This window comes from Poecilia formosa, unplaced genomic scaffold (assembly GCF_000485575.1).
Source record: "Poecilia formosa unplaced genomic scaffold, Poecilia_formosa-5.1.2 Scaffold41, whole genome shotgun sequence".
NCBI lineage: Eukaryota > Metazoa > Chordata > Actinopteri > Cyprinodontiformes > Poeciliidae > Poecilia > Poecilia formosa.
The window spans coordinates 2,670,039-2,697,953 of record NW_006799980.1 but is presented as its reverse complement, the minus strand read 5'-3'; the positions used below and the strand labels follow the sequence as shown (position 1 = coordinate 2,697,953).

Sequence of the window (27,915 nt, the reverse complement as noted above, 5' to 3'; positions counted from 1 at the left end):
AAAAAAAAAAAAGTCAAACACAAACGTGCTGCACTTCTATATTAAGGCATTCTGAAAAGCTCAGTCAGCTCAGCAGTTATAGGATCCAACGACAGATTGTGCAATAATAAAGCTCAGTCTGGCCAGGCAGGCATTGTTTCTCCTGAAAAGTTTGATTATTACCAACTTAAGAGCTTTTGAATTAAAATTGCAGAATGACTAAAACATTATAATTATATTATTTTATTTATTTATTTATTTATTTATTTTGTTTGGGCTCCTATCCCACCACTCTTGCCTGCATTCTATCACAACTCACTGTCAGCTGGGTGAATTTATTTTCCCATAATTAGTTCGGCAACAGCATGTGCTCTCCAGACGCACTCTCTGCCCTGCATGTGCGTTCGTGTTCGGAGATGTTTAGATAGCTGAGATGTGGCAGAGATAACCGGTAGAACCTGATACTCCCCCAGTAGCTTTCCTCCAGAAGAAACCACAACACCCAGCACTCTCTCTCTCCCTCTCTCTCTCGCTCGCTCTCTCGCTCTCTCCCGTTTGGTGTATCTTAAGTTTTTTGTAATTGCAGACCGAGACATCTGTCAAAGGCATTGCATTTCAGCGAGCCAGGGGCCTATCGCTGAAAATGTCATTATGCTCGGCCCGTCTGAGGCCGAGTGTGCCAAGAAAACATTCTGACTTTGTACCAAGGTATTTTCAGTGGGACGCAGACCGCAGCAGGCCTGGTTGTGTAAACGTTGTGTTGTGACTTGTGAACGAGCGGAGGGCTGGGCCCGGCGTTTGGTCGCTCAGAAATAGTTGTGTTTCTCCGTGGTTTTTTGACTCACCGGGGCCCTCGCCGTCGTGAGCCGGGCCGAGCCGAGCCGAGCCGCGTGCAGTCCGAGACCTCTGGCAGGTTATGAGACCACATTTACAGGCTTGATTGGGGTCATGCTGCTTCCTGACCTTTTATGATTCAGGCAGCGAGAGGGGAAACCAGCGGGAGCAGGCAGGGTGGACCGGAGCTAAAATAACAATTCTCAGACTTTTTGCCACCTTATAACTTCCCTACATTAATGGGAGTTTACTGAAAGAAGGTCTCACACTCGGGTAAACAAAATACCTCCAGAAATATTCTTACCTAAGTCCACATCTGCTGTTTTAGCTGTGATTTCTAAATGTGAGAATGCACCAGTTGCTCCAAGTGGATGCAAAAGTAGTCATGCCCTTAAAGCCTGTCATATTCTGCCACATTAGAGTCACAAACTATAATCTATTTTACTGGGATTCATCTGCTGGGCCAACACAAACCAGAGCACAACAATATGGTAAATGTTTTGTTTTTTTTACAACTGGCCTCCAGTGCCAATACTCCTAGCCACATTTTGCTACAGTCACAGCTGTAGGTGTTTTGGGAGTATGTCTCTACCAGCTTTGCACATCCACAGTCTGAAATCTTTTCTCCCCGTTCTTCTCTGCAAAACAGTTCAATGTCTGTGAACATCAATTTTCATAGCTTAAAAAAAATTGTCAACTGGATTTATGTCTGGACTTTAACCGGGCTATTCCTGCACATGAACATGCTCTGATCTAAATCATTCCATGCTAGCTCTGAATCTTTAGGATCGTTGCTTTGATTGAAAGTGAATCTTTGTCCCTGTCTCAACTCTTCTTCAGCCTCCAACAGGTTTTCATCCATTTTTCCAACAACTATCTCCAGCTTCCTTATCACTGAAGAAAATATTTGTGACTTTCTTTTAACAATGATTTTTTTTCTCCCCTTGCCACTCCTCCAAAAAGGTTAGATTTGTGGGGTGCACAAGTAGACAGCCACATACTTCATCTGAAGCTGAACGGTTGATGCACAGTCACGTGGTTTCTGGTTGTTAGCATTTACACACATCTTTCATACAATAACGCAGACCTCCTTTGGGACTTCACATATTATGCCCCGTACCTGCGGTTTCCTGAAATGCTCTCACACAGAGAGCGCCGCACTTTTCTTCAGACAGCCTCTTTCGTGAACAACGATGTTGTAATTTTCATTTTTGAAAATCTTTTGACATTTGACTAAATTATTATTATAGTAGTTATTTGATTGAAGAATCAAATGCACAAAAACTTTGTTTTTTTTCCTGCATATTCAAAAACCAGATAGTGGAAGCGAACAAGCTGAAGCGAAATATCTACATTGTTGTCCAAGTGCATAAAACACAACAAAAAGAGTTCTGTTCTGAGATGTTCCAGTAACTTGACCCTGCTTTAAACTTCTCCATACATTTGTCCTTGAGCTCTGTCCGCTGTGTTCTTTGGTCTTCATGAGACTCTCTGTTCACCAATGTTCTCCAACAAGCCTCTGAACCATTCTGTTGAGACCTGAGACACGTCCCGGGTTCAGATCCCGGACAAGCCCCCAGTTGACATGACGCCACCTGTCATTCAATCCACTGGGTTTGTCAACAACTGACAATTCAGGAGTCACAATTTTTCCCGAAGTAAACCAAAGTTGCCTGGGTTTATCATTACGAATGCCATGCGGTCGTAGAGGTTTGGTGATGGAGGTTTGGTGAAAAAAAAAAAAGTTAAACATTGTCAGTGGGGAACATGCACTTAAGACATGCTTTACCCAGGGCACTTAGAGGGTGGAATAGAGTTTACTCCAGTCCCAAAACCCAAACGGAGTCTGGAAAAATGCAAAAAGATGGATGTGACCGACCTCATGAGCAGCCGAACACAACAGAGATCGACAGTATTACTACCACATGCTTGTCTGTACGAAGATAACTCAGAGTAAATCTCCCATTTTTTTCATCATTACATCGTATGCTTAATGGTTAAATCAAGGATTAATGTGTCAAACTGGATCCAAAACAATAAATGTGAGTTGTGGCTACAAATCTGTTTTCATTCCAGTTTCTTTGTAAAGCAGTAACTTTTCACGCATGTGGTGCAAATATTCACGCACAGCCTGACATTAGTGATCAAAACACAGTTCAGATTTTCACAAGCAAATCCAAAATGCGTCTGACACAAAACGCTGTTGATCAAATATCTGGAAGATTTAAAAATAATAATAAAAATAAAAACAAAAAAACAAATATCCTCTGGCTATTCAGGACAACCTAATATTTCCATCATCATCACGTTTGTCGGCCCGAAAAGGTGACAGAGTATATTTGTCTCCTGCATGTTCCACATATTGTGCGAGCAAAAGTAGCGCAGTCAGACTTTTAACAATGTCTACGCAGTAAAAACAAAACAAAAAACATCGAGATTAAGCTTTAATATTGAGCCATGTTATTTGACAAACAAAAACGAATAAATTAACTGACACCAGAGAGAAGAAAACCATCACCGAGCCAAAGAATGTTGAATATAAAACGAATAAAAAGAATTACCAACCACTAAAGTCCCTTTATGGGGCTTGTATGAAACACATTTAATATCTGCACAAGCAATTTAGAGCTCCTTATTTGGAATCTCTTTAAGATCTGACCCTTGGTGAGGCATCTCTGTCTCTGCCATTACAACCGTGTCTGTTAGTCGGAGGTCCGCTCTATCTGAGCTACACTACCACGGAGAGAGCTGGGCACCTTGTTACAAAAACGTTACACACACACAAAGTTTAACCCTTTTAAGAGGAGCACACTACATGGAGTGTGTCTCAAATATAAACTTATTCAACTCAAATTAAGGTCAAAATCGAAGCTCCTAATATGACGTGTGAACGTGAAATCGGTACGGTGTGTATGAGTGGAGGATGTGTGTGAAAGTGCTGCTGCGTGAACTCAAAGTGATCCAGAGCCAGAGGCAAGTTAGTCGGCAGGCTGGGGTTTAAAAAGCTGATGGCCTTACCAGGTCCTCAGGTGTCCTGTATCAGTAATCAGTGCTGCATGTGACAGATAAATGCCCCAGCCTAACCACTACGTTCCTGCAGAGGTTGTTGCAACACCTTCATGGAACAGCTGTGCGCGCACCGGGATTGAAATTAAATTAATCTCATGTTTGACAATATTTACGTGACTTCTGAAGGTTATTGTTTGCTTTGGGTTTACTTGGAGGTTTTAAAGTAAACGAGAGCTAAATTAAAGTCACGCATCAGTTTCCTTCATCTTCGCATTTCGCAAGTAACCTTGTATTTCTTTTGGTGTGTCTCATAAACAATTGAAAAGAACTTTTATTGAAGTTTGTAATCAGAACGAGTCAAACTGGGGAAATGTTTTGTTTTGTTTTGGGTATTTTTAATAATTTTGCAAGGCACTGTATATCAGCAACATCTGGAGCTGAAATCTTTTGGAAATTCTGTTTTTGTCATCAGGAAGCTATGCAGCTCTGCTAACGGACTCACATTGTAGACAAAGCTTCGTCTTTTAGACGCGTATAAATCAAAGCGGTAGAGCAGAGCACATGGGCGCACACGGGAGCACCTGCCCTGCCGATATCGCCACCCTCCCACCAGCTCCAGTAGCTCCATCTCTGACCTCTGACCTCTCTGCAGAGGAGGGAGGGAAGTTAAAGACAAGTCCCTTTGGGGATGTGTAAAGTGTCACATTATCCTGCTCCCCTTCTCTCCAAGCCTCCACTACAAGTCTGCCGCTTGTCTGCCCCCACAGAAGCCACCGCCGCTGCCGCTGCTGCTGCTGCTGCTGGGGCCACCGGGGGCGCCGCTGGTGGAGCCACAGGGGGGTCAACTGCCGCCGGGGTTTTCCAGAAGACCAAGGAGCACGACGTGATGCAGCGGCAGCGAGTGGTGGACCTCTGGAAAGACGGCAAGTCAGAGGGAGCTATCGGGCTGGAGCTGAGGATGCCCAAGTCCACGGTTCACAGCATCATTGTCAAGTATCGGCTTAGCAACACGGTGGAGAACCTGCCGCGTAACGGGCGACCAAAAAAGCCCTGACGGGAAGGCGAGGGAGAGGATCCTGGAATGTAGCAAAACTGATGAAACTGAAAAAAAAAAACAAACTGGATTTTTAAAACCAAGAACAAATAAAGACGAAGCTCCAAAGAAGACCTGATAACAAAGCACTTACGCACTGCTGGAATGTGAGGTATATAAAGATGGAAGAACAATCTCAAAACGCAGAAATTGAAGGTTTGAAACGCAAAATAAAAACAGCAGTGGCAGCACTTTGCCCCACAAAAGAAAGCAGGCAATCAACTGCTTAAAGAGTGGACCAAAAATAAGCAGGGAGAAATGAAGGGTGCTGCTGAAGGGGGGGAAAAAAAAAAAAAAAGCTTAAAAAAAATCTGTCTGGAATGAAAGCAGAAGGGCAAAAAAGGAGAGAATGTTAATGCAATCAAAGGTTTTTTAGAAAAATGCAGAAAAAAGTATTTTTTTTTTTTAGATCTTCTCATACAGATTTCTTGAGACTTCTTTTTCTGTCTTTCCCTTTGAGCCAAAAGATTTCCCTCTGGATCCATCCTTCATCTGCAGGCTGACTGAACAAGCCGGTTCCCTCGATCTGACCCTGTACTCCCTCATTCCTCTACAGTCCTCTCGTCCTCCACACTCACACGCATACACACGCACACACACACACACACACACACAAAAATACAAACACTTTGGATATCTCAAACAACCTGAAAACCTGCAAAGAACTTTGCTAATCTCCTCGAATGCAGGAAGATGAAATCCAAACTCAAAATAGAGAATGAAAAACCGGGCCAAGTTCATCTCGCAGAGAAAGTTCAGAAAGAAAGCAAAAGAAGAAAAGGTTGTTAAGTTTAAATCACTTCACCCCGTGGATCGTCTTATTTTGGGATCCCTAAAGTCAACCAGGCATAAATCCAAAACCCACTGATTTGTTGAGAGCTGATTTGTTGCCTTTTCAACAGAATCAGTAGCAGCTACCCTAACCTGATAAACTGCCAACAAAATGTGTACTGTAATGCAAGTGGAACAATATTACTTGCTCCTGCACCTTTTTTTTTTTTTTTTTTTTTTTTTAAATGGGAGATTGTCTCCTAGCTGGGGATACCGCTCTGTCGAAGTATCCACATTTCCTGTTTTTAGACCTCATGACTACAGAAAGCACTATTTATGAGCCGCTCTTCCTCATAGATGAAGTCTGTAATCTGTCACTGAAAGAAAAAGGGAGACTCGCTTTGAAGCCCGAAGAGACACTTTTGTTCCTCGAGCTGCTTTATTGTGACAGCGTGATGGATTCCACGCGGTGGAAAATGTCCCCCGATCCCAGAGAAAATAAAACACTCCTGTCTGCATTATCGCTTTTTCTGAACACAGCGTGTGTGTGTGTGTGTGTGTGCGTGTGCGTGTGTGTGTGTGTGTGTGTGTGTGTGTGTGCAGCAAAGCTGTGCCTAACATCTTATCATGAGGAGAACAGCGCTATCCCCTCTGCTGTGTTTCTGGACGGAGCAAAATTCAAATTTTTGGTTAAGAGCTGTGTGACTGTTATGACGCTAAATTCGAGTGGCATTTCACGTTCATTTTAAAGGTTTGTGTGTGGCCTGCAATGAGTATACATGGTATTTGTTCACATTTGCGAGTGTTGCGTCCCGGGTAAATGTGTGCATTTGTGCATGGTAATTGAGGGGAAATAGTTTTTTTATAAACTCTGGTTCACGTTTGTATTTTTAAATAATGGTGCCAAGGAATCTTTCCCATTTCATATTTTTATGTAAAATACTTTTCCAGTGCAAAGTTTTCCGTTTTTCCCACATCAGATTTAGCCAAAGAAATATATTTACCACACCAAATTGGGATAAGGGGTAATGGATAATGGGATAAGAACGAGGCAGCATTAAAACAGAGGTAAAAGAAAAGAACGTAGCAGCACTGTAGCTTAGTGGAGTGTCAGGAATCACAACCGAAACACCCTTAAATAACCCTTAGTGTCATAGCACGTTTGCTATGAACAAAGCGACAAAAAATATCCACGATTAACGGCTGTAAAAAGAGAAAGCAATAATTCTTTAGTGTCCCTTTCATTCTGGTTTTCAGCTCTAAGCTGCTACAGTTTGGTGATGTTCAGGACCAGATAAAATAAAGCACATGTACATCAACGTACAACGGCGCATCGACCTGCAGTCCTTGAACTATCGCATGCTTTTTACCCGCATCCCCTCGACACCTCGGACATATGCTAAGCTGTTTCTAGCCGAGGATTCATTGACGTGCTTTTTTCTTTTCAGTTGGACATTCATTCTGAAACCAGCAACAGAGTACCTTAAAATGGCTGATTGGTTGACAAATCCAAGACATACGTTTGTTCCTGATTAAAGGCTTTGCCTGAGATGCACTCATACGAGGCTTTATAGAAGCAAACATAATGCATTTCCTGTCATTTCCCTCGATCAGATGATATGCAGCGTCTTACAGGGGAGAGACGCACCAAGACTTTGGCCAGGCTTTTTTTTAATAGCTGTTTTGAACTTTAGATGATCCATCAAAAGTAGTTTAGAGTTTCAGGTCGTTGAGAGTTGACTGATGGCTTTGCTTGGAGTTTAAAAGCTCTTAGAGATGTGCTGGGTTTGTCTTACCTTTACTTTAACTCTCACTGCCAACTTAATTTGGGGTAGGAAAACATTAACCTGCTGCTGCAAGGAAGCTAAAGTACGGGAGGACCATGCTAATGTTAACCAAACAGCAGTTGTACACCTTGAAGTCACAAGGTTTTATTTTATTTTGTTTGTGTTTGGTGACCCTGGTATGGTGACCATGACAATGACAAAATTGGGGTTTTGTACACCCCTTGTGCACTGAGTCCAGATAAAGGAAAAGCTAAACAGTCGACTTGTGGTCCTGTGCTTTCGGGACTTCCGTATTTTTATGCACCTTTCACAGGCTCAGCAACTTGGAGATGCCCCGTCTGCTTCAGTATAAGCACATAGCCATTTGACAGGATTTGTAGGTATTTTGTAAAGAATCGTACAAATGTAGGTAATTCCATCAGCATAAATACTCCTAATAAAATTAAACATTCCTCTAATAAACTTCTAATAAACACTCCTCAGATACAAAAACTGGATAGTGGAAGCAAGGACATTTCTGAATAAAACACGCCCGCAGTCTTCTGCCCAGTCACACAACACATCGCACAGAGGCCTGAGCGAAGCAGCTCGGCCTTCGCCCAGCGTCCAGAAGGGGGATGCAGTTTTTGTCTCGCGACTAAGTCGATGAGAGCTCATTTTGACACTTTGTACTGGAGGTCATTTAATCAGATTACGTTCTTCCATCATCTAAAGTCCTGTGTCGGATTTACTGATCGTTTGCTCTCGTACGCTGTAAACAGAATGACTGCTCTCACTCTAAAACTAGAAGCCGAGTGGCTCGAATGAGTCGTGGTGTGCCACAGGCATCAGTCCTTGGTCCCCTCCTGTTTTCCAGTTACATGCTACCTCTTGTTTTTTTGAGTCCTAGCCACAAAGTTCTTACCTCCACCAGTTAAATATATTCAGGTGCTTTTAGTGATAAATTATATCCTTGACTTCTATTTTAACAATGTTAAGATAGAACGGTTTTATTATCTGTCTAAAGCCCTTCTGTGGATAGACAATCTTAATCGCTTTTTGAGCATTCCTGATTTCTTGACTGATCTGTTTTCAGTTAAGTATCAGTTTTTCCTCTCTGTTCTACATTTTTATTGTCTCTTTTGTTCCACATTTCTGGCTCTAAAGCATTTTCTCCTGTTGTGCACCCCTTGTTATTTCTCCCAGTCTTTACCTTGATTTTTTTTCAGTCTCTTATCAGATCTTGCCTGCTCCTACCATACTCACGCACACAGTTATTTCTCTCTGTCTCCTCTCTTGGCCTCTGCTGGAAAAACGCCAGTACTTTTTCCCATAACTGGTCCCCTCTCACGGTTTCACCTTTTTTTTCCTCCTTCCCTCCAACATCATCAGCCCAATACGCAGCTTATCGCATCTGGGATCAGCAAACCAGTGTTACGACAGTTTATCTTTGCCCGTGGTGCAAGCGAAAGCCGTCCTGCGTTGGGTCTATTCCTGGCTTTTTGTTTTGAAACGAGCTCTAAACAATGCCTTCAGGACGCTTTCATGAAAACCCACCGATGTGGGAAACACAGACCCTGTGCTTATCATGTGTGTGTGTCATGCAGAAAGGTGTTAGTTTTCATCCGTGTGTGTTTCTGTATCCTTATGTGCCTGCGCATTAAAAAAAAAGAAAAAAAAAGATGTTTACTCATTGCTGGCCTCGCTTTCTTTCAAGTCAACAGTTACGCATTTCTAGGTTTTGCCCTTATTGCAAACACGAATCATGATACTGTATATATTATTGACGTACTGTAATATGCAAGTTTTCTGAATAAAAACCATAGTAATGTACCCCCTGGAATGCTGCTTATTGTTGCAAAAGCCGTGCGATTACCATGTTTTAAGTGCCCTTATTGTCATATTTTCAAACATAATGTCTCGGTAGAGTTAACATCTGTAAACACAGCAAAGATGGAGATTGTTGGAGAAAGTGCTTCCAGCTCAGGCCACATTTACCACAAGCCGTGTTCTTCAAAATGTAATGTTTGCATCTTGCTCAACTACAAATGTTTTTGTTCGCCTAGATAAACATCTAGGAACAGATTGCTGTGTTTTTTGTTTGTTTTTTTTTTCTGTGATTACGGCTGATTTGCTGACTTTTTTTAAATCTTTTTTTTTTTAAATAGAAAACAAGTATACTGGTTTAAATTTATTCCTTCTCCGACGCTCCCAACAGCTCAGACGTTGAAATACGACACTCGTTGTCAAGGCTGAACCTTAATCTTCCCCAACTGAGGAAACTTAAATTGTTGATACTTTTGTGCGAGTGTGAGGCTTTTTTTTGTTTTTGTTTGTCCTTTTAGCCGTGGTCTTACTCAGTATGAATGTTGTTTACAGTGGCTATAAAAGTATTCACCCCTTTGTTGCTTTACCAATTTTATCGCTTTGACAAATCAACAACAAAATTTTACACTCTCACATGCCTTTTTTTTAAACCTAATCGAGCCTTAATATGAATCCTCATCGACAGCAGCCTCCCTGTTGCCGCTCTCCCAACCCAGACAGTTCAGCAGTCGTCGTACACAGAATCTTAACACCTCGTAACTCCTTCAGCGTAGATAAGAGCAGAGGTGTCATGGCGTCCTCTCTTTTAAGTCTCCTTCTTACGCTGTCACTCGGTGTGTGAGGACGCCCTGATCTAGACAGATTTACACGTGGGCCATGTTCCTTCCACTTCTTGATGATGGATTTAAGTGAACTCCAGGGGATGTTCAGGGCCTTAGAGATGTTTTTGTGTCCATCCCGTGACTTATGGGGATCTTAGTGTTCTTTTTGCCTTCATGCCGTGATGGTAGCCAGGAATCCTGATTAACCAGTGAATGGACGGTCCAGACGCAGGTGTCTTCACACTACGACCACTGGAGACACAGTCACTGCACTCTGGTGATCTCCAGCCACTCGTCGTGAGGCTATTAGCACCAACTAGATGGACCTCTGTTGAATTAAGTTAGTCGCTTAAACCGAGGGAGCTCCTGGATAATTGTGCACCAATTTTCTATCAAAGTTGTCTCTTTTATATTAAAGGCTGTTTTATTGATCAAGATAGGTTTACAAAAGCAGTAAAAAGGGTAAAACGTCCAAGGGGGTTAATACTTCCTGTTGGGTTAGCGTCAGCTTGCCCGGCACAAGTGGGTATTGCGTCCAGAGCCGCGGTTCATCTCTCAGGACAATGGCAGCTGCATCGGTTCAGTGACAGGGTCAGAAACAGTGTCTTTAATTCAAAGATTCCTTTCACTGTACTTCAAATAAGCCAGTGTCAAGGCTTATTCCTCATCCAGTTACCCAAATTGGTAGACTGAATATTTACTTTGGATCCAGTTTTTGCAATGTCGAAATGTCTCCCTTCACTCGGTGAAGGAAAATGTGCTTTCCCCAATGTAGCTCTGATACACTACTGGACAAATGGACAGGAAGAGAGCATGGAGGCCGGTGTTAACAACACCCTGTGACACTCCTGGTCTTCCTCCTAGAAACCAGTGGGTTAATGCAGTGCATTCTGGGATGAACCGTTTTTATACCAGTCTCTTTTGTTGCCTGTATGTAGTTCAGTCCTTCATTCCATCCTCACAACTTACCATTCACTAGATGTTTTCTCTTTCTTTGGATCGTTCTCTATGAACCTCAAAATGGTTATGCATGAAAATCCGAGTAGATCATCAGTTTCTAAAATAGTGAGACGATTCCTTCTGGCTCCAACGTAAACGTTCAAAGTGTCTCGAATCCTCCGTCTTCCCCAGTCAGCTGCTCAGTTTGAACAAAAGCAATTTGTCTCCTTCACGTCTGGAAGTCTGGTTGCTCATGTGATTGACTAATTCGTGGCAATCAACAGCTTTGGTTGTCATGAAATGGTGGTCGTTTCCATTGAGCCGGGGCCATTATGAAATGAGGGTATTGTTGGAAAAAGGTTCTTGAAAATGACTTTGACCACAAAAAAGCTTAATTAATTAAATCAACACTCTTGTCATCTTCTAGAATGATAAGAGTGCCATTGAAATGAAACATCCCCATTGCTTGAGTAAAACAATGCCTTACACCAGCTTTATATGCGATTAACACCGTGTGATGTCTTTCGAAGAATAACACGTATTGATAATATATATATAAATATATATATATGACTTCTGGTCTTTAGTAATTCAAGAAACAGTGCTGGTCTTCATCTGATCTGATGGATTTTTCTTCTTTTTTTGTTTTTTTGTTGGTGCTCCGTCTGTGGAAGGACAGAAAGCAAAGACGTACTGAACCGGCTGACCCGAGCTTGTGTTTCTGTTTCCCCCCCTGCAGTCCTGAACGGGCCTCCCATGTCTGTAAAGAAGGAACGGGAAGCAGAACTGCTGGTGAACCGACGGGAGCAGCGCAGCGGAGAGGTCATCTGTATCGACGACTAGACGACACACACGCACGCTCACACACCTGAAACCCATTTCCTGCTAGAAAGACACCTTCGATTACTCGTCTGCAGAGGAATGTTTTTTGGGGTGGGGGGGGTTTGTTTTGTTTTTTTTCCGCAGGAGAAAGCAGCACCACTGAACCGCGCTCTCGGTGTTACAACTATAACTAACTGACTGTCTGAAGGCAAATGTACCCAAACAATAGTGATTGTAATTGCTTCATTTGAAACGAACATAACTTCAGCCGTACACACAGCTTGTCGTCACAGACAGTCCAAACCTGCCTCCAACTTTTTGTGACCATTTTTACGTCTGCCTCAAACCATTATACTCCTCAACAACGGCCTCCTCAAGTGGGCCTCCTCCTCCTTGAGATGCTTCAGACCTCACCTATGCACGCACACACACACACACACACACACACGCGCAAACATAAAGAAATGCTTAACCCAACCTTACCCCAGAAACCTCCTAGATCTGTCAGTAGACCGTATCCCCTCCCTCCTCTTCCTAAGCTTCTCTCAGAAAGTTGCATGTGAAACTATACTCATTTCTCCCCACGGCGCTCCATCGTCCCCTGAAGCATGCTCTTATCACAACAACGCTGTCTTGTGGAATCAGAAAGAAAAGAAAAATGTTATCAAGCTGTGCATAAACTCGTTTTAATACTATTTCTAATACTCAGAGGGAGAGGCTGACTCTCCGTTGTCTGAGTTTAAGCAGCTCCAAGCACAGCTCCAGCTATTTGGTTGCTTTTTTTTTTTTTTGTCATTTACATTTTATTTTGCTCTTTTTTGTTTCTTTTTTTTTTAACGGTACGTGTTCAGATAAAACTCATGTGCAAAAAGTATGATATAAATATATTCAGCACTTGTTTGACCATAAAGTATTTTCCAGCATCCTTATCCGCTTTTCCTGGTTTGAGTTCATGTACAGAGCTTCGAGGCGTTTCGAAGGGGGTTTGTTTTAGGAAAGGCCTCGAAACGTCGCTATTTTTTAGGATTCCCCTACGAATGTTTATAACCTTTCATAAGCGAATCAGTGTTATTGAAACCTGTCGACAACCCTCCGCACTGCTCTTACCTTTTCTTACCGGCGCTTAAAATCAAGAATTTTATTTTTTGTTTCCTTTTTTTTTATTATTATTTTTATTTCTGTTTCCTTCTACAACATCCTGTGATATACTTTGCATATTTAAGCAGCTCATTCGTGTTCTCTTGTATTTTTACTCTCCCAGTTATGAGCATTGTCGTTGTTGATGTTGCTGTCGTTCTCGCCGTTGTTATTCGAGAGAGAGCTTCTACCAAAAGAGACATATCTTTGTAACTATAAAACGTTAAAAAAACAAACAAAAAAAAGACGCAACAGTACGCGTGCCACACAATACACAGTTCTGCCATGTTCGTCCCATTGTTGCAAGAGAACACAAACGAAGAAGTTGAGCCAACTTCAGAAGTGCATATGTAACACGAGAAAGCAAACTCTCCTTTTAGTTTTGGGGCTTAATTATGTATGTCTGTAGAAACTCGGTCATATGTAACCCTAAATGCTTCTACCGAGATCTCAGTCCATTTCAGCTCCATTAAAAGTACACAAGAGTTATCCAGAGAATCAGAGAGGGGACTTTTATATACCGCGTCATTTAAAAGCGCCTTAATAAACATAGCTGAACACATGTAAAGTCATTGAAATACATTTAGAAACTGATGTCAACCTGTAAATTCCAGTGTCTTCTGTTGCAAATGGAAAACTGAAAAGATCTTTAAAAGACAACGTAGCTCATCAACTTTCCCCCCAGGATTTATACAAAATTTATGTTGCTTTAAAACAAATATTCAACAACAACCAAACTAAAATGTTGAGTCAACAACAACAAATTATTGCTTTGTCCACTCTTGTTTTGTCCTCGTTTCAGGATTTTTCGGTTGATTTCTGGGTATCTTGTGTCACTGTGTACGTGGTGGTGCCGATGAACTGACGAGTGGAAGTCAAAACGCGTCAATAATGACACTTCTCCTTATTTTCTCTTTTTTTGTTTGTAATAAAACTGAAATGATGGAAATACCTACGTGTGCGTTTATTTTGAATCTGTCGATTCACCTCTTGCTAGCTTATCCTGGCTAGCTCGTGTTCGCTTGCTAGCTATATCTTATAATCAAGTGATTAATAGATATAGTTAGCAATAACATTTAGATTTTACTATGTCAAAGGAATCGCTCTGCTTTTTTATGTAAAGTTATGTTGGGTTTTTATCACCAGTATCTTACAGAGTTGTTTTCAACTGAGAATCAAGCTAACGGCTAGTTAGAGTAGCTGCTTTAATTGCCACTTTCAGCCATCTGAAAATAAAAATTATAGTTCAGTTCATCAAACTTTGCACAATTTTCTCTGCTTTTCAGTTTACTAGTTTTTATTGACACAAAAGAAATTTGTTCTTGAGAACAAATTTCAGTTACTGGCAAGCAGCAATGTGTAAAAACCTCACAATTTTCTGATTTCAAAGCTATTTTAATAACTTTGATACAGTTTTACAGTTTCTCAGCTCAAAGTGGTTTCATGTTGTTTTGTTTTGCAATACTTTATTAATATTATTGTTAAAATACTCCAAACCAATATATCTAAATCACCACTAATTGAGAGAAATTTAGCAGAATTTCGGACAGAGTGGGTAAATTTTGCATAGTAAAAATGTGTGACGTTGACAGACTCCAACCAAATAAGATTGTATGAAACAAAAGGTGGTTCCGCAACGTTTCGTGGGTTATGCAACAGTACCGCCTTCTGAGGAAGTTAAATGTCATACAAGTTTTAAAATACTTCATCATGGCCTTGATTACTAAAGTTTTTAAGTGTCTTAAATCTTCACGAACTAAAATTGCCTTCTAGTCTTTCTAAGTTGAGTTCTTTCAGTCGAAATCCATCTGCCAAAAATCTGACCTTGATTTTCTTTTTCTTTTTTAATTTTCAGGTGAAGAAAAGAACAGTAAGGAATGTTTCTTCAGCATTCACAAGGAATGAGCTCAGACAGGGCATGCATCCATCATTTATTTTACAAATCTGTTCACAAGACATTCAGGGGTGTTAAATGAAAAAGAAGAAAAAAAAGTGTAAAAAATTATTCTAGGCAGAGAGATGTGTGTTAAAACTGCGTGTGGTGATTGGGGGGACAAGGCATGTTTTTCCTCAACTATGCGGTTCAGATTCAGATGTAGGAAGTGAAAATTTAGATCACCATCGCCGTGTGTGCGTGTGTTACGATGAATGCTGACAGGGAAATATGATGTCCACATGGATGTAGCGAGGGTGTGGGCGGAGGTGGGGGTTACACAGACGACAAAAAAAAAAAAAAAGGAAAGAGGAAGTACAAGGGATTTATTGTCTAAATTTAAAAAAGATTTCCATTTGAAAACATCAACGTTTGAGTCCAATTAGGAACACAACAATCGCTGCCGTAAAGTGCTGAGGAGAAACCAATGCGGTCCGGCCACAAAAACTCCTTATAAACAAGAGTGGGAGTGCTGAATCCCAACGCTAGAAATACACCCTGAAATATAACAGGGAATATTACACAAAGCCGCAGCTGAGGAGACACAGGAGGAAGTTCCATTTACTAAAATATATATTTTTAAAAGTAACAGAAAAGCAATCTGGTTAAAGCAGGAAGATATTTGAATTATCTTTGCTCAGTGGTAAAAATAAAAAAATAAAACCTCACATTCAAGGTTCAGTTTTGTCATTTTTGCCAAAGCTATCTTTTTTTTTTTTTTTACAAACCCACAAAAGCAGAATTTTAGTTATTTTTGTTTAGTCTGACAAACGCCAACTCTATTACAGCTGTTCATAACTTAACTTGCACAAACACAATCTGCAAAGAAAACAACATCCAGTCTTTTTTTTTTTTTTAACTTTCCAAGTCAGTGGCGGTTCTTGGATTAGCCCTTATGGCCCAGTTCAGCCCATTCTCTGGAACCCTAAGAGCTGTAGTCCCATTCGGGCCGGACAGACGGGACTGATTAGGAGTCTAATGCGATTGGTTCATCAGGTTGCGTAAGAGTTTCTCAATAAATCCCACCATGATCTAGTGATGGTCCTTGGAAACACAACCAGTGCCGGGTCACTAGCGATCCAAAAAGGCCTCAAGAAACCATTTCCATTGACTGAACATGCTAACAAGCACCACTACGCAACTATTTCCCTTGTGCTGTGACGCCCTGGGCAGAAAACCGTATTGAAAATACCAAAAACCACCACCGACCCCATGACATAAAGCTCGATTGCGACAACACAGTGCTGGTGCTAACATTTAGAGCTTTTCTGTGATGAGTTAGCAAGCTAGAAAATGAACATCTGAGCTGTTAGTTCTTTATAAACCTCATGGACTCGACTGACGTCAGGCCTCTTTTATCGGACAATAAAAAGAAAGAGAGTTTATGGTAGGAGTCTGTGACATAAATGAGCTTCGATCAATAAGATAGTCAGTGAAGTCTTAACGTTTAAATACAGATATTAAGATAATTAAGTGTTACTCTTAAGCTAATAAAAAAAAAAATGCAATAGTGTCCAACTACTGTAGTGAAAGTGTCTTGATCTACGCTTGTGTGAGCCCTTCATTGTGTTTATTTTATAATAAAAATAAAAAATAAAAATATGCAAAGCTGAAATGTCAACAAAATAGTTGTGTCTGTTTTTGTTTGCGAGAAATCCTGACATTTCGGATGGCTACCCTTGAGAACAACATGGAAACGCCCACAGAGATCCTTACAGCTACTTGTGATGATATTCAACGCCAGAACACATTTTGACTCTTGCATAGTTGCATCACTTGAATCGGTCTTTTTTAGCGCCGCTTTGGCTTATAAAAAGTTACAAAAAGTGTATGAGTAATAGCCATTGCATCATCAAACAGAGGAGGAACACCCTGGAAGAAAAAAAAAAAGCAGATAAAGCAGAATATACAGCGGTATGCTTTGCTTGCGATGATTTGAACCTTGACTTTTAAACTATACAATCATTTCTCCTTAGAAGAAAAAAAAAAACAAAAAAGAAATTCACATCCGCGTTATTCTTAAAATGTTCCCCCTTTTTCTCTGCCAACTCAGGACCTCAGGCACATTCGGTAAAATAAGTGACATATACAAAATATTTGAAAAAAAAAGAGCAACTTCACACAGACGCCTCGCATCGACGAGATCATAAAATCAGCACAAAGTTTTGGATTCATCAGACTTAGTTCACACATGAAAACCATCACACAAAGGCAGCATTATTTAAACGGTCAATGCCAACTGGAGAAAGCGTTTATAGAGTCAGACTCTCGCAGATGTGCTCTCGTCTGTGGAAGGTGCACATCTTAAATGTGAGCTTGCAGAGAGTTCAGGCAATAACTTTATTGTGTTATACGGGGGCTAAGATGGACCTCCGAGGAATTTTCTTATTCTGTGAAGCTCTTTAATCCACAGACCGGCCTCCGTCACATCTGTTCTCTCGGCAGAAGTTCATCAAGGTTTTTTTTTTTTGTGGTTTTTTTTGTTCACTGTAGGTCTTGGTTTTAATCCAAAACTGAATTCCAAAACAGGCTGCAGTCCAGAGAAGGAAAAAAAAAAAAAAGAAAAATCCTCTACAGCTTCCACAAATGTCAGCTTTGTCTCTCATATGAGCACATGTGGGAAATAGCTGTAGCCTTTTGTTTGGCCTTGTAGAAGAAGAAGAAGAAGAAAAAAAACTTATATTATCCATTTTTAATGCAAACAGTTACATTCTGCAGTAATCCTGCTGGATTTGTGTGACGCGAGGATAGTTTGCGACCGAGCTCAGACGAGCGCCGATCCTCAGTTGACTTTGAAGATGCTGAAAACGTGATTGGCCACCGGGTGGAGGCTGAAGGACGGGCCCGTCTTGGCCTGGAGTTCTGTGCCCCTCTCCAGCCGCAGCAGGCCGGACACCTGGCAGGGCTTCACGAAGTGGAAGGAGTGCGGCCCAGCGGAGGGCGTGGTCCCATAGCCCTCCATGCACTGCAGCTTCTGGGGCCGGGGCCCTTTGGTCACCACGTCCAGCTTCACGTACTGAGACTGCTGCTCGTTGAACAGCACCTGAGGAGGGCAGAAAGACGATGGGTGCGTTAATGAAAGAGCAGCTCTGCGGAAATACAAAGAGATGGTTCTACGAATAATCAGGAATATTAATCACACAAATTACACAGATTTTGAATAACTTTTAATTGAGATTTCTGTAAATGTTTAGGTCATAACTTTAAACAGAATGAAGCACATTATCCTGAACTCTTGACAGATGAGGGGTTGTTCAAACTAACCTTTTTGAGAATTCATTTAGAGTTAATTATTGATAATTATCCGCTTGGCAGGAATGTTCATAACCTGTCAAAACACCTGACAGCTTAATTAAGAGTGATTAAAGACGTTTTATTCCAGAGTGAACGTCTGCATTAAATTTAAAGACTGTAAATATCAACAACAGCTTAATGTTGACAAGATCTGGACCCTTATCTTTGACCGGTTCTGCATTGCTGTGCCCTTCACTATAAACGCTGAAGGTCAGTGTCTTCGCCATCAAAACAGAAATCTGATGCTGATTTGTAGCTGTGCATTCTGTCAGGAGCCTGATCTTGGCAGGGATTCAATCCATACATCCTCTCTCTCGCCTCAAAAGAAGCCAAAGAAAGGAAACGGACATAAAAGTTTGAACGACTCTCTTTCACTGCTAGGCGGTTAAATATAACCATAACATGAGCATGTTGCTTTTTATCTTTGTTTTGCTGTTTCTAATCTTTCTGAAAGGCAGCCAAAATCCTTCTAACCCAGCTATTAGCATGCTAACAGCTGCTCTTCATTTCTGTTCCACTTGGTTGAAGCTTCAAAATATTTAATGAGAACATCAAGAAGGAGATTAGGGAATGAATACGCTTTCATGTTTGTTTTTAAGTGCCTCTTGTCTACTACAAGAATGTGCTGTTAGCAACGTTAGCAAAGTTAGCATGCTACAGGAATTCAACCTGCATTTCTTTTACAGTTTACATTATTTAAAAACTAAACAATTGTGAATCACCACAGCTCTCAGTAGCCGCGCGATTCTCAACAAAAAAAGTGAATTTATATTTGTGGCCAGTAAGTATTTGCTACCTGTGGATGTAGCGTCTGTTCTTGGACTGAACTGTTTTTTTTTTTTGTTTGTTTTTTTTTTACTTAGATTTGATGCAACTTGAAGTGAATTTCTGTGACTGATTAGTTGGATTTGTTGACCTTATTGGACTTCGAAGCTGATTTTGATTACAATAAAGCCACATTTCCATAACTCTTCTCTTTATTATAGCACAGCACAGTCAGCTAACTTTAGCATCTGAGCCACTACATACACAGACCAGGTAGTCTTTTGGAATTGCTGTAATTTGATCATTGTAATTTGCGGCATAGTGCAGCTCTACTTTGAAGGTTCAGCCAAATGGTTTGAAATTCTTAGCTTTACCCTAATATGGTAAAGTTCAATTGTATTGTGAATTCACTAACTTTAGGTATTTTATATCCTGACTAGAGGGGGCATCACACGACTTTATCCATACGCCGTTTCACATGACTGAATGTTTGGTCTTTTCGTGGCTATTTTTTGGGGGTGAAGACAGTAGTTGTCTGCCGCTGAACATTTTGTACCAACCCTGCATAAGTCCGTACCTGCCTTGGGGACGTCTTGTACCAACTTTAACGATCAACAGATTCAAAGAAATACTCGGAAACCTACTGATACTCTGCTGCAAATCTGGTCCAAAACAAAGAACAAACGGAAAAAAAGCTAAACAATTAAGCTGCATTTTAACCAGAGTTTGAGCTCTTGTATGCTTTTCCTTTTCGCCAACCGTAATTCGCCAAAACGCTCCACGTTATTGGTTCTTTGAGGGTACAATAAAAGCAATTACATATGTTTTTTAGTGTCCCGTTCACAGCCTTTCCAACGAGTTTACTGTTCAAACTGGACACAAAAATAATGCTAATAACCATAAATTGGCCACAAGTGAGCAGTTGAGCTTTACTCAGACAGAAGGGCTCCAAAATATGTTTCTCTGCTCAATTATTACAAATATTTACTCTTTTTCCAAGCTTTGTAGTGACGTTAAAAGGTATTGGTGCCGTTTTAAATGAAGCAGATATTTACAGGTTACAGACTTTGTGAAGCTCACCTGACAGTACAGGAAGTAGACTCCTGCTCTCTGCACCGTGAAGGTACCTTCCTCCCTGTTGTACCTCACCGCTTTAGTCATATTGAGCGTCCTCTCCTCCCAGCCTTTTATCACGCCCCCTTCTCCAACTGAAACCAACACAAATCAATGCTCTTTCTTGCCAGCTTGCAAAGTGTTAAGAAACATTTTTTAATAATAATAATAATAATAATAATAATAATAATAATAATAATAATAAAACATCTCAACGACTCGTACCTTGCTGAGAGGAGAGTTTGGTTACTGGTGGAAAGTGGGAGACAATGACGGAGACAGAAAAAGGGGAAAGTCAATTAAGATTTTACGAGTGCAACCGTATAGGGGTATTTGATTCAAAACCACTTCAGCAGATGCTACACGAGACCGTAAGAGGGGATCTGCCAAGCCACTTACTCTCAAAATGAGACGCCGCTTTCCTTCCATTCCCGGTTTTCCCTTTCACCGAGCCCCCTTCAGACACAAAGACAGGCAGAATGAGAGTTTGAAATCAGAAAATTACTTCGGCTGACGTTTTTTTCTTTCTTTCTTTCTTTTTTTTTTGATAAAACAATCACTACCATCTGTATCGCGCTAATAATACGGTGGGTTAATTTGGTGCCGTTTATATGCGGCCCGGCCGGTTTTTAACGCGGTTAGCAGATGGGCTTAAGGGTTCCCTTTCACGTCTTTCAATATATTTCCTCAAACTGTTATTGTAAGTCAGAAAAGTGCGTGTCTCTTTTATTTTCCTTTTAGGCCCGCTGTGGGCTAATTTTAGTGCCAGCTGGTCGCAGTCATCTCGAAGATAGAGACCAGAGAGAAAGGATGGAGGACGGTGGGGTTTGTGTGTCTACAGGGAGAGTGAAGGGGGGAGGCAATAAAAACAAGATGGACAGTGGAAAAGTGAATAAGAAAGCATTAAAGACAGGCATTCGGAGGCTCAGCTAAGGGGCTCGAAGGCTAAATGAGAAAAATGAAGCACTGGAAAAAGAGAGTCGAAAAGGTCTTTGGCTGCTTCGTGACCCAAAACAGTAGATTAAGAACAGAGTTTAGCAACAGCTACGGCCGCCTTTCCAGACAAATATGACAAAGTAACAACACGGCCGAAGAACGTTCCCTCTCGCTGCTCAGCGAAGGTTTGTTTTAGCCTGAGGGGATTTCAAACACTGATACAACCTGAGCAGTGTTTGGAAGACGTAGTTTATGTTTCAGGAGGCAGCGGCCAGCCCACCTGACTGCTGCCATTATTCAGAAATACTACAACCCATTGCTAAATTAACTCTCAGGTGGGCGACCCTGAAAGATTTTAGGATTTTTGCGAAGGTGGGGGGTGGGGAGTGGAGCATAAAGCCCTCAGGGTGGCCAGGCTTTCCTGACTTGCGCTGTCAGTCACAAGGAGAGAACATTACAGCAGTGTCTTTCCAAAAAAGCTGGACGGCTGCGGTCAAGTTTCCATAAACTGGAAAAAGCTGTTTGGGCATTTTTTTTTTTTTTTTTTTCCCCCTTATTGATATCCATGAAATTCTGCACGGTACCTCTTAGCATCTCACGCATAGGGTAAATTTGAGCTGGACATGCTGTTCTTCAAATAATGTCTTGTCACATTTGGATAGAGAATCCCCAAAGAGAGAGAGAGAGAGAGAGAGAAAAAAAAACAACAAAAAACAGACCTAAAGTTTACTCTCGGACAGAAACAGCAGTCCCATGATGGTGATGCAAGCAGATGCTATAAATACAACAATGAAAGCTCATCAAATATCACCGCTTTCACAACGAAATCGTAGCTGCGTTGGACGTTTGCTCAGAGACAAGGAGTGGGGGGCGAGAAAAAAAAAATCTATTTCACTGAACCAAAAGCGTGCAGCAAAACCTCTCTCTCCACCTCCGCCCCCCTCTCACCCCTCGCCAGCTGGCTTTCTGGGCTTCGAGACCGCTCTGGTCAGACCTGTAATTTCTGAGAGGGTAATCCAGCTGCCTACTTCTTCCTGTGTCAACTTTTAGCAGCGGTAGCTCATGCGGCCTGCAGGGCCTGACCAAAGTGGCATGTGGGCCGAGGCTGGCCAGCGTTTGTGTTAAATGCTCTTCCTAAAAAAACAAGTGAGTTCGCCTGGTATGTGTGTGTTGTGTCTGTCTGTGGCGATCGGAGCGACTGAAAAGCGCAAGTTGGGGGGGCGCCGAAGTTGAGACAAAGCAGCTCTGGCAGGTTTGTATTACCGTCTCGCTTCACTCGCTCCAGAAGCAGCTCTCTCTTCTCCAGAATGAGCTGAACAATCGCCTTCCTCTGCGTGTTGACCTGTCCGAAAAAAACAAGCAAACAAACAGAGAAATGACACAATTAAATGGTCTCCAATTAGTCTGTGAAAGCCTTAATTCAGAGCATTATAATCCGGATTAATATTCAGATTTGGAGACTAACAGCTAGTCTCGCCAAAGCGGACTTTAAATGCCTTGAAGTTTTTTTTTCAGTCTTAAAAACATCAAGGCCTGGTTATTTTACACAGAAACTAGTGATTACTGATACAGGAAATGGAGGTGGGAGGCGGTGCGCCGCCAATTATCTTCCTGCTTGAAACATGTGCTGAGAAAAGAAGCATGTTTCCTCCTTTCAAAGGGATTTTCTGGTAACAAAAGTCATAAAATAGTGTTGATTTAAACGGCCATGAATATTTTTTTTCTAGTTTTTTTTTTTTTTGTTAGACAGTAGTGGTGGGTTCTGTTTGTATCTAGAAGTGATTTTCTATATTCCCAGGTATGAGAACTGAAGTTGGTATCCTGAAAACTCAATTTAGCATCTGTGCATAAATAAATGTAAATTAATGAAGTATTTATTAACACTTCTGAGTTTTGGTAGAGATAGACAGTCATGCAACATATATATCTGTTTAGTTTTTAATGCACTAATAGTAGCTGCAACCAAACAATTAGCAACTATTACTTGTTTTCCAACTTGTAACAAGCACACACTCTGCTCTCTTACCTCTGGTGAAGGAGGAGCCAATCGGCACCGAGGAAAAACAAATGACTCCAAAAAACGCCAGCCAGTTGCGTGTTAAACAGCATTGTTGTTATGCATTTCAGCCCCTCAAGCTACATTTCCAATTGAATAATTTGGATATCCTCAAAAACAACAACAAAAAAATCACAAAAAAGGCAAATTCTCCACAAACACCGTGGTACCTCGTTCCACAAAACAGTTGGCGGATCCACAAATACCAAACCACAAATAGCCAAAGGTGCACTGTGTGCCAAAAATCAGCTGATTTAAAACGTTAGCATAAATGTTTGTTAGCCCTGTAGCCAAAGATGATGTCAGTAAACTTAACCTCTTTTAACTTCTACAATTGTTAGTAAGTTCACTTAGTTTATTTTGCATTATTACTGTTATTGACTCAGCAGTGTAAAGAACCAGGAATTGCTAAAAAATAAAATAATTAAAAAAAATTAAAATTTAAATATGTAGTCTTTTAGTATACTGTTAGTTTGCTTTGGTTTCACATTTGAAATTTAGGTCTGGTATAAAAACTTATTGCAAAATTCAGTTGGTTTGATAGCTTAGCACTTATCTCTCCTATCCCCCTCAAATTCAGTATTAATTATTTTAAAATGCATTAAACCTCTTCATATTTAACCTCTATGATCTCAAAGCCTAGTTTAAGTTCTGTCAAATACAATTATTGGTTTAAACATAAATTTTGCAAACATATCCTCCAGTTCCCACTAATCTGGATTTTTGCCATAAGAAGAAGAAGAAGAAGACAGCAATAGCGCAGGTAAAAAAAAATAAAAAATGCTTACACTCTTAAAACAGAACCTCACGTTCAAAAATCCTGAACTGGCCCTTTAAGAGTGCGTCCCTGCCAGAGAAATGCCTCGGCTCTTGCCATCTTTGCTTTAGAGCGCCCACTTCCTCGAGGAATGATTGCGACACCTAACGCGTGTTTTCACTCCTTTACATTCCTCAAATGTCTGGAAGAAAATGATTTCCAAGCCAGCAGACTTTTTAAATCCTCCACTGAGGCCCCCACTGGAGCCTTGGCCCCCACAGCAGAGACGTTGAGAAGGGGGGGGGGGGGGGAATAGAAACGAGTGTTTAAATTTACTGCTACTGTTGAAATGGAGGCAGAGAGTCACACTTCTCTCTCCAGACGCTCGCTCGCTCGCTGGCTCTCATCTGGAGTTGGCAAACAGTCAAATGGACAGAATGGGGCCCCATGGGGAAGGGCTCCAGCATCAACACTCCACGTGTCCAATCTGTGTGTGCGTGTGTGTGTGCAGGTTTAGTAAACATGCTACATAGTCAATTTCATAGCCCTCTCTCACCCCCCCGCTGATATGAAATCCAGCGGTTTTGTAAAAGCTCTGAACTCGAAACCAGAAGAATTTACCATCGGCTCCGGTTCTTGGCTCACGTTTTCGCCAATAAATTGTGTTGCACACAACAAAGAGAGCAAAAAATAAAAAATACATATTTATTGCTGTTTCTGCAAGTGTACCTCAAATATCGGCTCACGCTCACCCCCCGTGTGCGAGGAGTTTCGACGCGGGCTGCGGATGATTTACACTTGCAGCCCGTTCAGCGCCTGAAGCCGCTCTCCGTATGCAGCCAGTCAGCGGCGGCGGCATCTCTGCTCATTTGCCAAATAGCTGAGGCTTTCCAGTAAATTGAGATAAAACTAGAGCGTAACTGGCACCAGGGCGATTAAACAAGTTGGTGGGGGGTGGGAGAAAGTAGGGGGTGAAATACAAAAAAATAGAAAAAAGAAAATGAGCAGAGATTCTGCATTTACTCTGCTGTGCTTTCTGGTTGGAAACTAGATCTAATCTGGGGAACCGTCCATCTGCCATCACCTCACCACCACAACAGTATATTCTAGGATTTGTGTGTTATGCAGATGCATCTTCATAAGAGTATTAGCTAAAATGTGTTTATTTATTATTTTAGGCACCTTGTGCCTTTCTCTTCTTCCAGACTTTCAGATCTGGATTTCCAAATGAAAAGCAAAAATTGGTTTGAATCTGAAAAGAGCTCCGAACAGAAGTCTTCTTTTTTCTTGTCAAACTAAGACACCTTGGACGTTGTCTGGGGTGAAGGACAGCGTCCAACCCTTCACAATCAATGATTTGATTGTGACAATCCTCTCAAGGCTGCAGTCCTATGACATCTTTTTCCTTCCACTCAACTTTCCAATAACATTCTTGGACACACTACTCCCCATTTGGCAAATCTACTCCCGTTGGAATTTGGCTTCCAATCCTCTCTGAATGGAGCGATTATCCCACTTGTCACACTTTGTCCTTCCACTAAACTCTCCATCAAGATGCTAAGACGGCACTCTCGGCTGCCAGCTTTTGCTTTTGTTTTGTTTTTCAGCAGTGTCCTTGGTTGCCTTGTCCAACTTCGTGAGGGTGTCGATGACTTCCAGCTGAACAAGTCATCAGTCCTCCCCCATTTTTGTGTGAATTGTTTTTACATTTTCTCATACCATCTTTTGTATTTAAAGAACATGAACACAGTTAAGTTCAGGTGAGGCGTAGGAAGTACACGCATTTATAAACCTGACCTCTGTGACACCCCGCTGGTGTATTTGTGTGTTGCTCACGCTTTAATCCAACCCTGGGAAGCACTACACGATCAAATCAAGTCACAAATCAGCAACAGAGTAGGAAGACGCTGGAATTAAGTGTTTGAATCGCGTTTAGCCATATAGGTGCAACCCCCCCCCCCCCCCGCCCCCGCTAAAGTCCCACTAAGCCGCAGCCAAGAAAGATCTTACACAACCCGTAAAATGCCTGTCAAAGTTGCAGCCGAGCGAATATCATCGCTTTGCAAAAGCGCAAACGCCTGCACGCACGCGCTGCCTGGTTTACTTTCAAAAGTGAGACACCGAACCTGCTCGAGTCGGTCCTGCAGGATCTGGAAGGACTGGGACAGGTCCCGCGTCTGTCGCCAGGTCCACGCCGTGAACAGCGCGCTGCAGGCGGCCAGAGACAGAGCCATCAGGGCCAGGGAAGCCCAGACGACCCGCAGCTTGCGCACTCGCCTCTTCTGCAGAATCCGCTGCATGTTTGCTGCACTCCGCTCGGCAGATCGCTCACTCGCCGCCGCAGACCATCTGAAATTCATGCATTAACTCCATTCCAGCAGAGCGTGAAAGTCCACTCAGTCCAAAACGTCCCATTTATTTGTAGAGAAAGCAGCGCTTGCTCTTTTTTCTTCTTTTTTTTTCTTTTTTAGTCACTGCCTTGTGGAGGAACAAATATGCAGTTTTCTTAAATTTTTCTTTAAAAAAAAAAAAAAAAGGCAACCTAAGATTGGAGCCTTTTCTCCTGATGGATCACAGCCACCATCCTCCCTGTGAGCAGAGCGTCTCCAAACGCGAGAAAAACTCTGCACATTTATGCGCACATCAACTGTTGCATCCTTCTGCTTGCGATTCGTTGACTCAGCGCTCTTTAAACCGCTTGCTGGGGGGTCAGTCTATTAGACAGACAGACAAACTGACTGAGCACGCACACACACGCCGCTCTTGAGGGGGGGTTGGGAGGGAGGTTGCGTGACACCATCAAAGGCGTGCGCGTAAAGAAAAACGCACAGGAGGCGCACCGGAACTTCTGCTGCCCGTCAAATCACTTTCATCAAGAGACTTGCCTTATTTATGTGTGCCAACCGTGTCGGCAACAGTACCGCTTGTGGCCACCAGGCGGCTGTAGAGGCACTCTGTGGAGGGGTTTTAGTTTGTCTGCACTTTATCAACAGGTGAAAAAGGTCATGAGAGACAAACTTGTACAAGGGACACAAACAAAAAATAAATAAATAAATGTACCTGAATGTTTTAAATGCGTTCAAAATATATGAATATAATATATGAATGTAATTTTTTTAATTTTTTTGTTTTGTTTTTTGTGAAACTTGAGTTTAAACTTTAAATTAGTTGATTCTCCTGGTTGGCTCTGTATATCTCTGAGGTATTTTTGACTTCAAAACACCGTGCTTGATCACGTTTGATAACAATAATTAAAACTTCTCAATGTTTGACATTGTCTAGCAAAATGTTTTCTGTCAGGCTACATAGCTGCTGCATCGATGAGCTGCTCTAAGCTGTAGTTGGGGATCTGTTGTTTGCTGCTGAGCATAATCATTTTGTGGCTAAAGCAAATATTATTTTTCTAAATTATGTGAAACTTATGTTAAAATCATTTGAAGGCTCAGAATCAGTCCAGTACCGGTACCGGTCCACATTCTAGGGGAGAAAGACTGACCTGGTATAAATTACATTTTTAGCTATTGAAGTACCGCTGAAGAGAAATTTATTTAATCAAAGAATGTCATGAATATGTTTGCAGGGCTGCACAGATTGTAGTTTTCTGGCCGATCCCTGGTTACCGATCTTTAAAAAGCCTGACCTGCACATTTTGATTTTGGCTGATATAAATTTTTTTGGTCTGATGTCGCTGAATATATCAAGAAAGTGAGTGAGTGGCAACAGTGGGGGTGAATATTGTTAACTGTAAACGTTTAGACCTGACCTGGTGGGTCGGTCTGTCAGTCAAACCTCTCACTGCAGAGCAGAAGAGGACAGAGGCTGATTTATAAACCTTTGCTGAGGAAGATAAGATCAGGGGATAAGATGGGCTTTGTAGTGATTTGGGTTTTTTATGTTTTTGTGTTCTGTTGAGTCTCCTTGTTGTCCCATCTACCCTTTGATTGTCCCCAGCTGACCCTTGTTTCTCCTGATTGTCTCGCTGTGTATTTAAACCCACCTGTGTTTCCTGTCGGGTCCTCGTCTAGTCTCCTGTCAAGTCTGCTGTTAGTTTTGTCTTACCAGT

At 41.6% G+C, this 27,915-nt stretch overlaps 2 protein-coding genes across 15 annotated transcripts in view; one reads left to right on the top strand and one right to left on the bottom strand.

Moving 5' to 3' along the window:
• Positions 1 to 13,938, top strand: part of chd3 (chromodomain helicase DNA binding protein 3) — a 48,481-nt gene extending 34,543 nt beyond the window's left edge. For 9 of the 14 annotated variants that reach the window (XM_016671056.1, XM_016671048.1, XM_016671050.1 and 6 more), the window contains exon 40: positions 4,590 to 6,836. In XM_016671056.1, the coding sequence (XP_016526542.1) occupies positions 4,590 to 4,876 (287 nt within the window). In that variant the 3' untranslated portion in view covers positions 4,877 to 6,836. Of the gene's footprint in view, positions 1 to 4,589; positions 6,837 to 11,778 lie in introns of those variants that run through there. The other 5 variants (XM_007551366.2, XM_016671053.1, XM_016671051.1 and 2 more) reach the window with 4 other exon arrangements.
• Positions 13,939 to 14,916: 978 nt separating this feature from the next.
• On the bottom strand, positions 14,917 to 26,717 carry tnfsf12 (TNF superfamily member 12). Its single transcript, XM_007551357.2, has 6 exons — positions 25,979 to 26,717; positions 22,303 to 22,381; positions 20,503 to 20,559; positions 20,329 to 20,352; positions 20,071 to 20,198; positions 14,917 to 17,974 (listed from the first exon to the last, which is right to left on the bottom strand). Exons 1-6 carry the CDS (start codon positions 26,210 to 26,212, stop codon positions 17,714 to 17,716), a joined length of 783 nt encoding a protein of 260 aa, XP_007551419.1. The 5' UTR covers positions 26,213 to 26,717; the 3' UTR covers positions 14,917 to 17,713.
• Positions 26,718 to 27,915: the final 1,198 nt, after the last annotated feature.

Excerpts from the sequence above, each read along its gene's own strand:
- tnfsf12 (XM_007551357.2), bottom strand. The coding sequence starts at position 26,212 with ATGAATTTCAGATGGTCTGCGGCGGCGAGTGAGCGATCTGCCGAGCGG. Across the intron at positions 20,560-22,302 it reads GGAGCGAGTGAAGCGAGACG|GGGGCTCGGTGAAAGGGAAA; the intron begins GTAATACAAACC and ends TTGTGTCTGAAG. Across the intron at positions 20,353-20,502 it reads AGCGGCGTCTCATTTTGAGA|TAACCAAACTCTCCTCTCAG; the intron begins GTAAGTGGCTTG and ends ACTTTCCACCAG.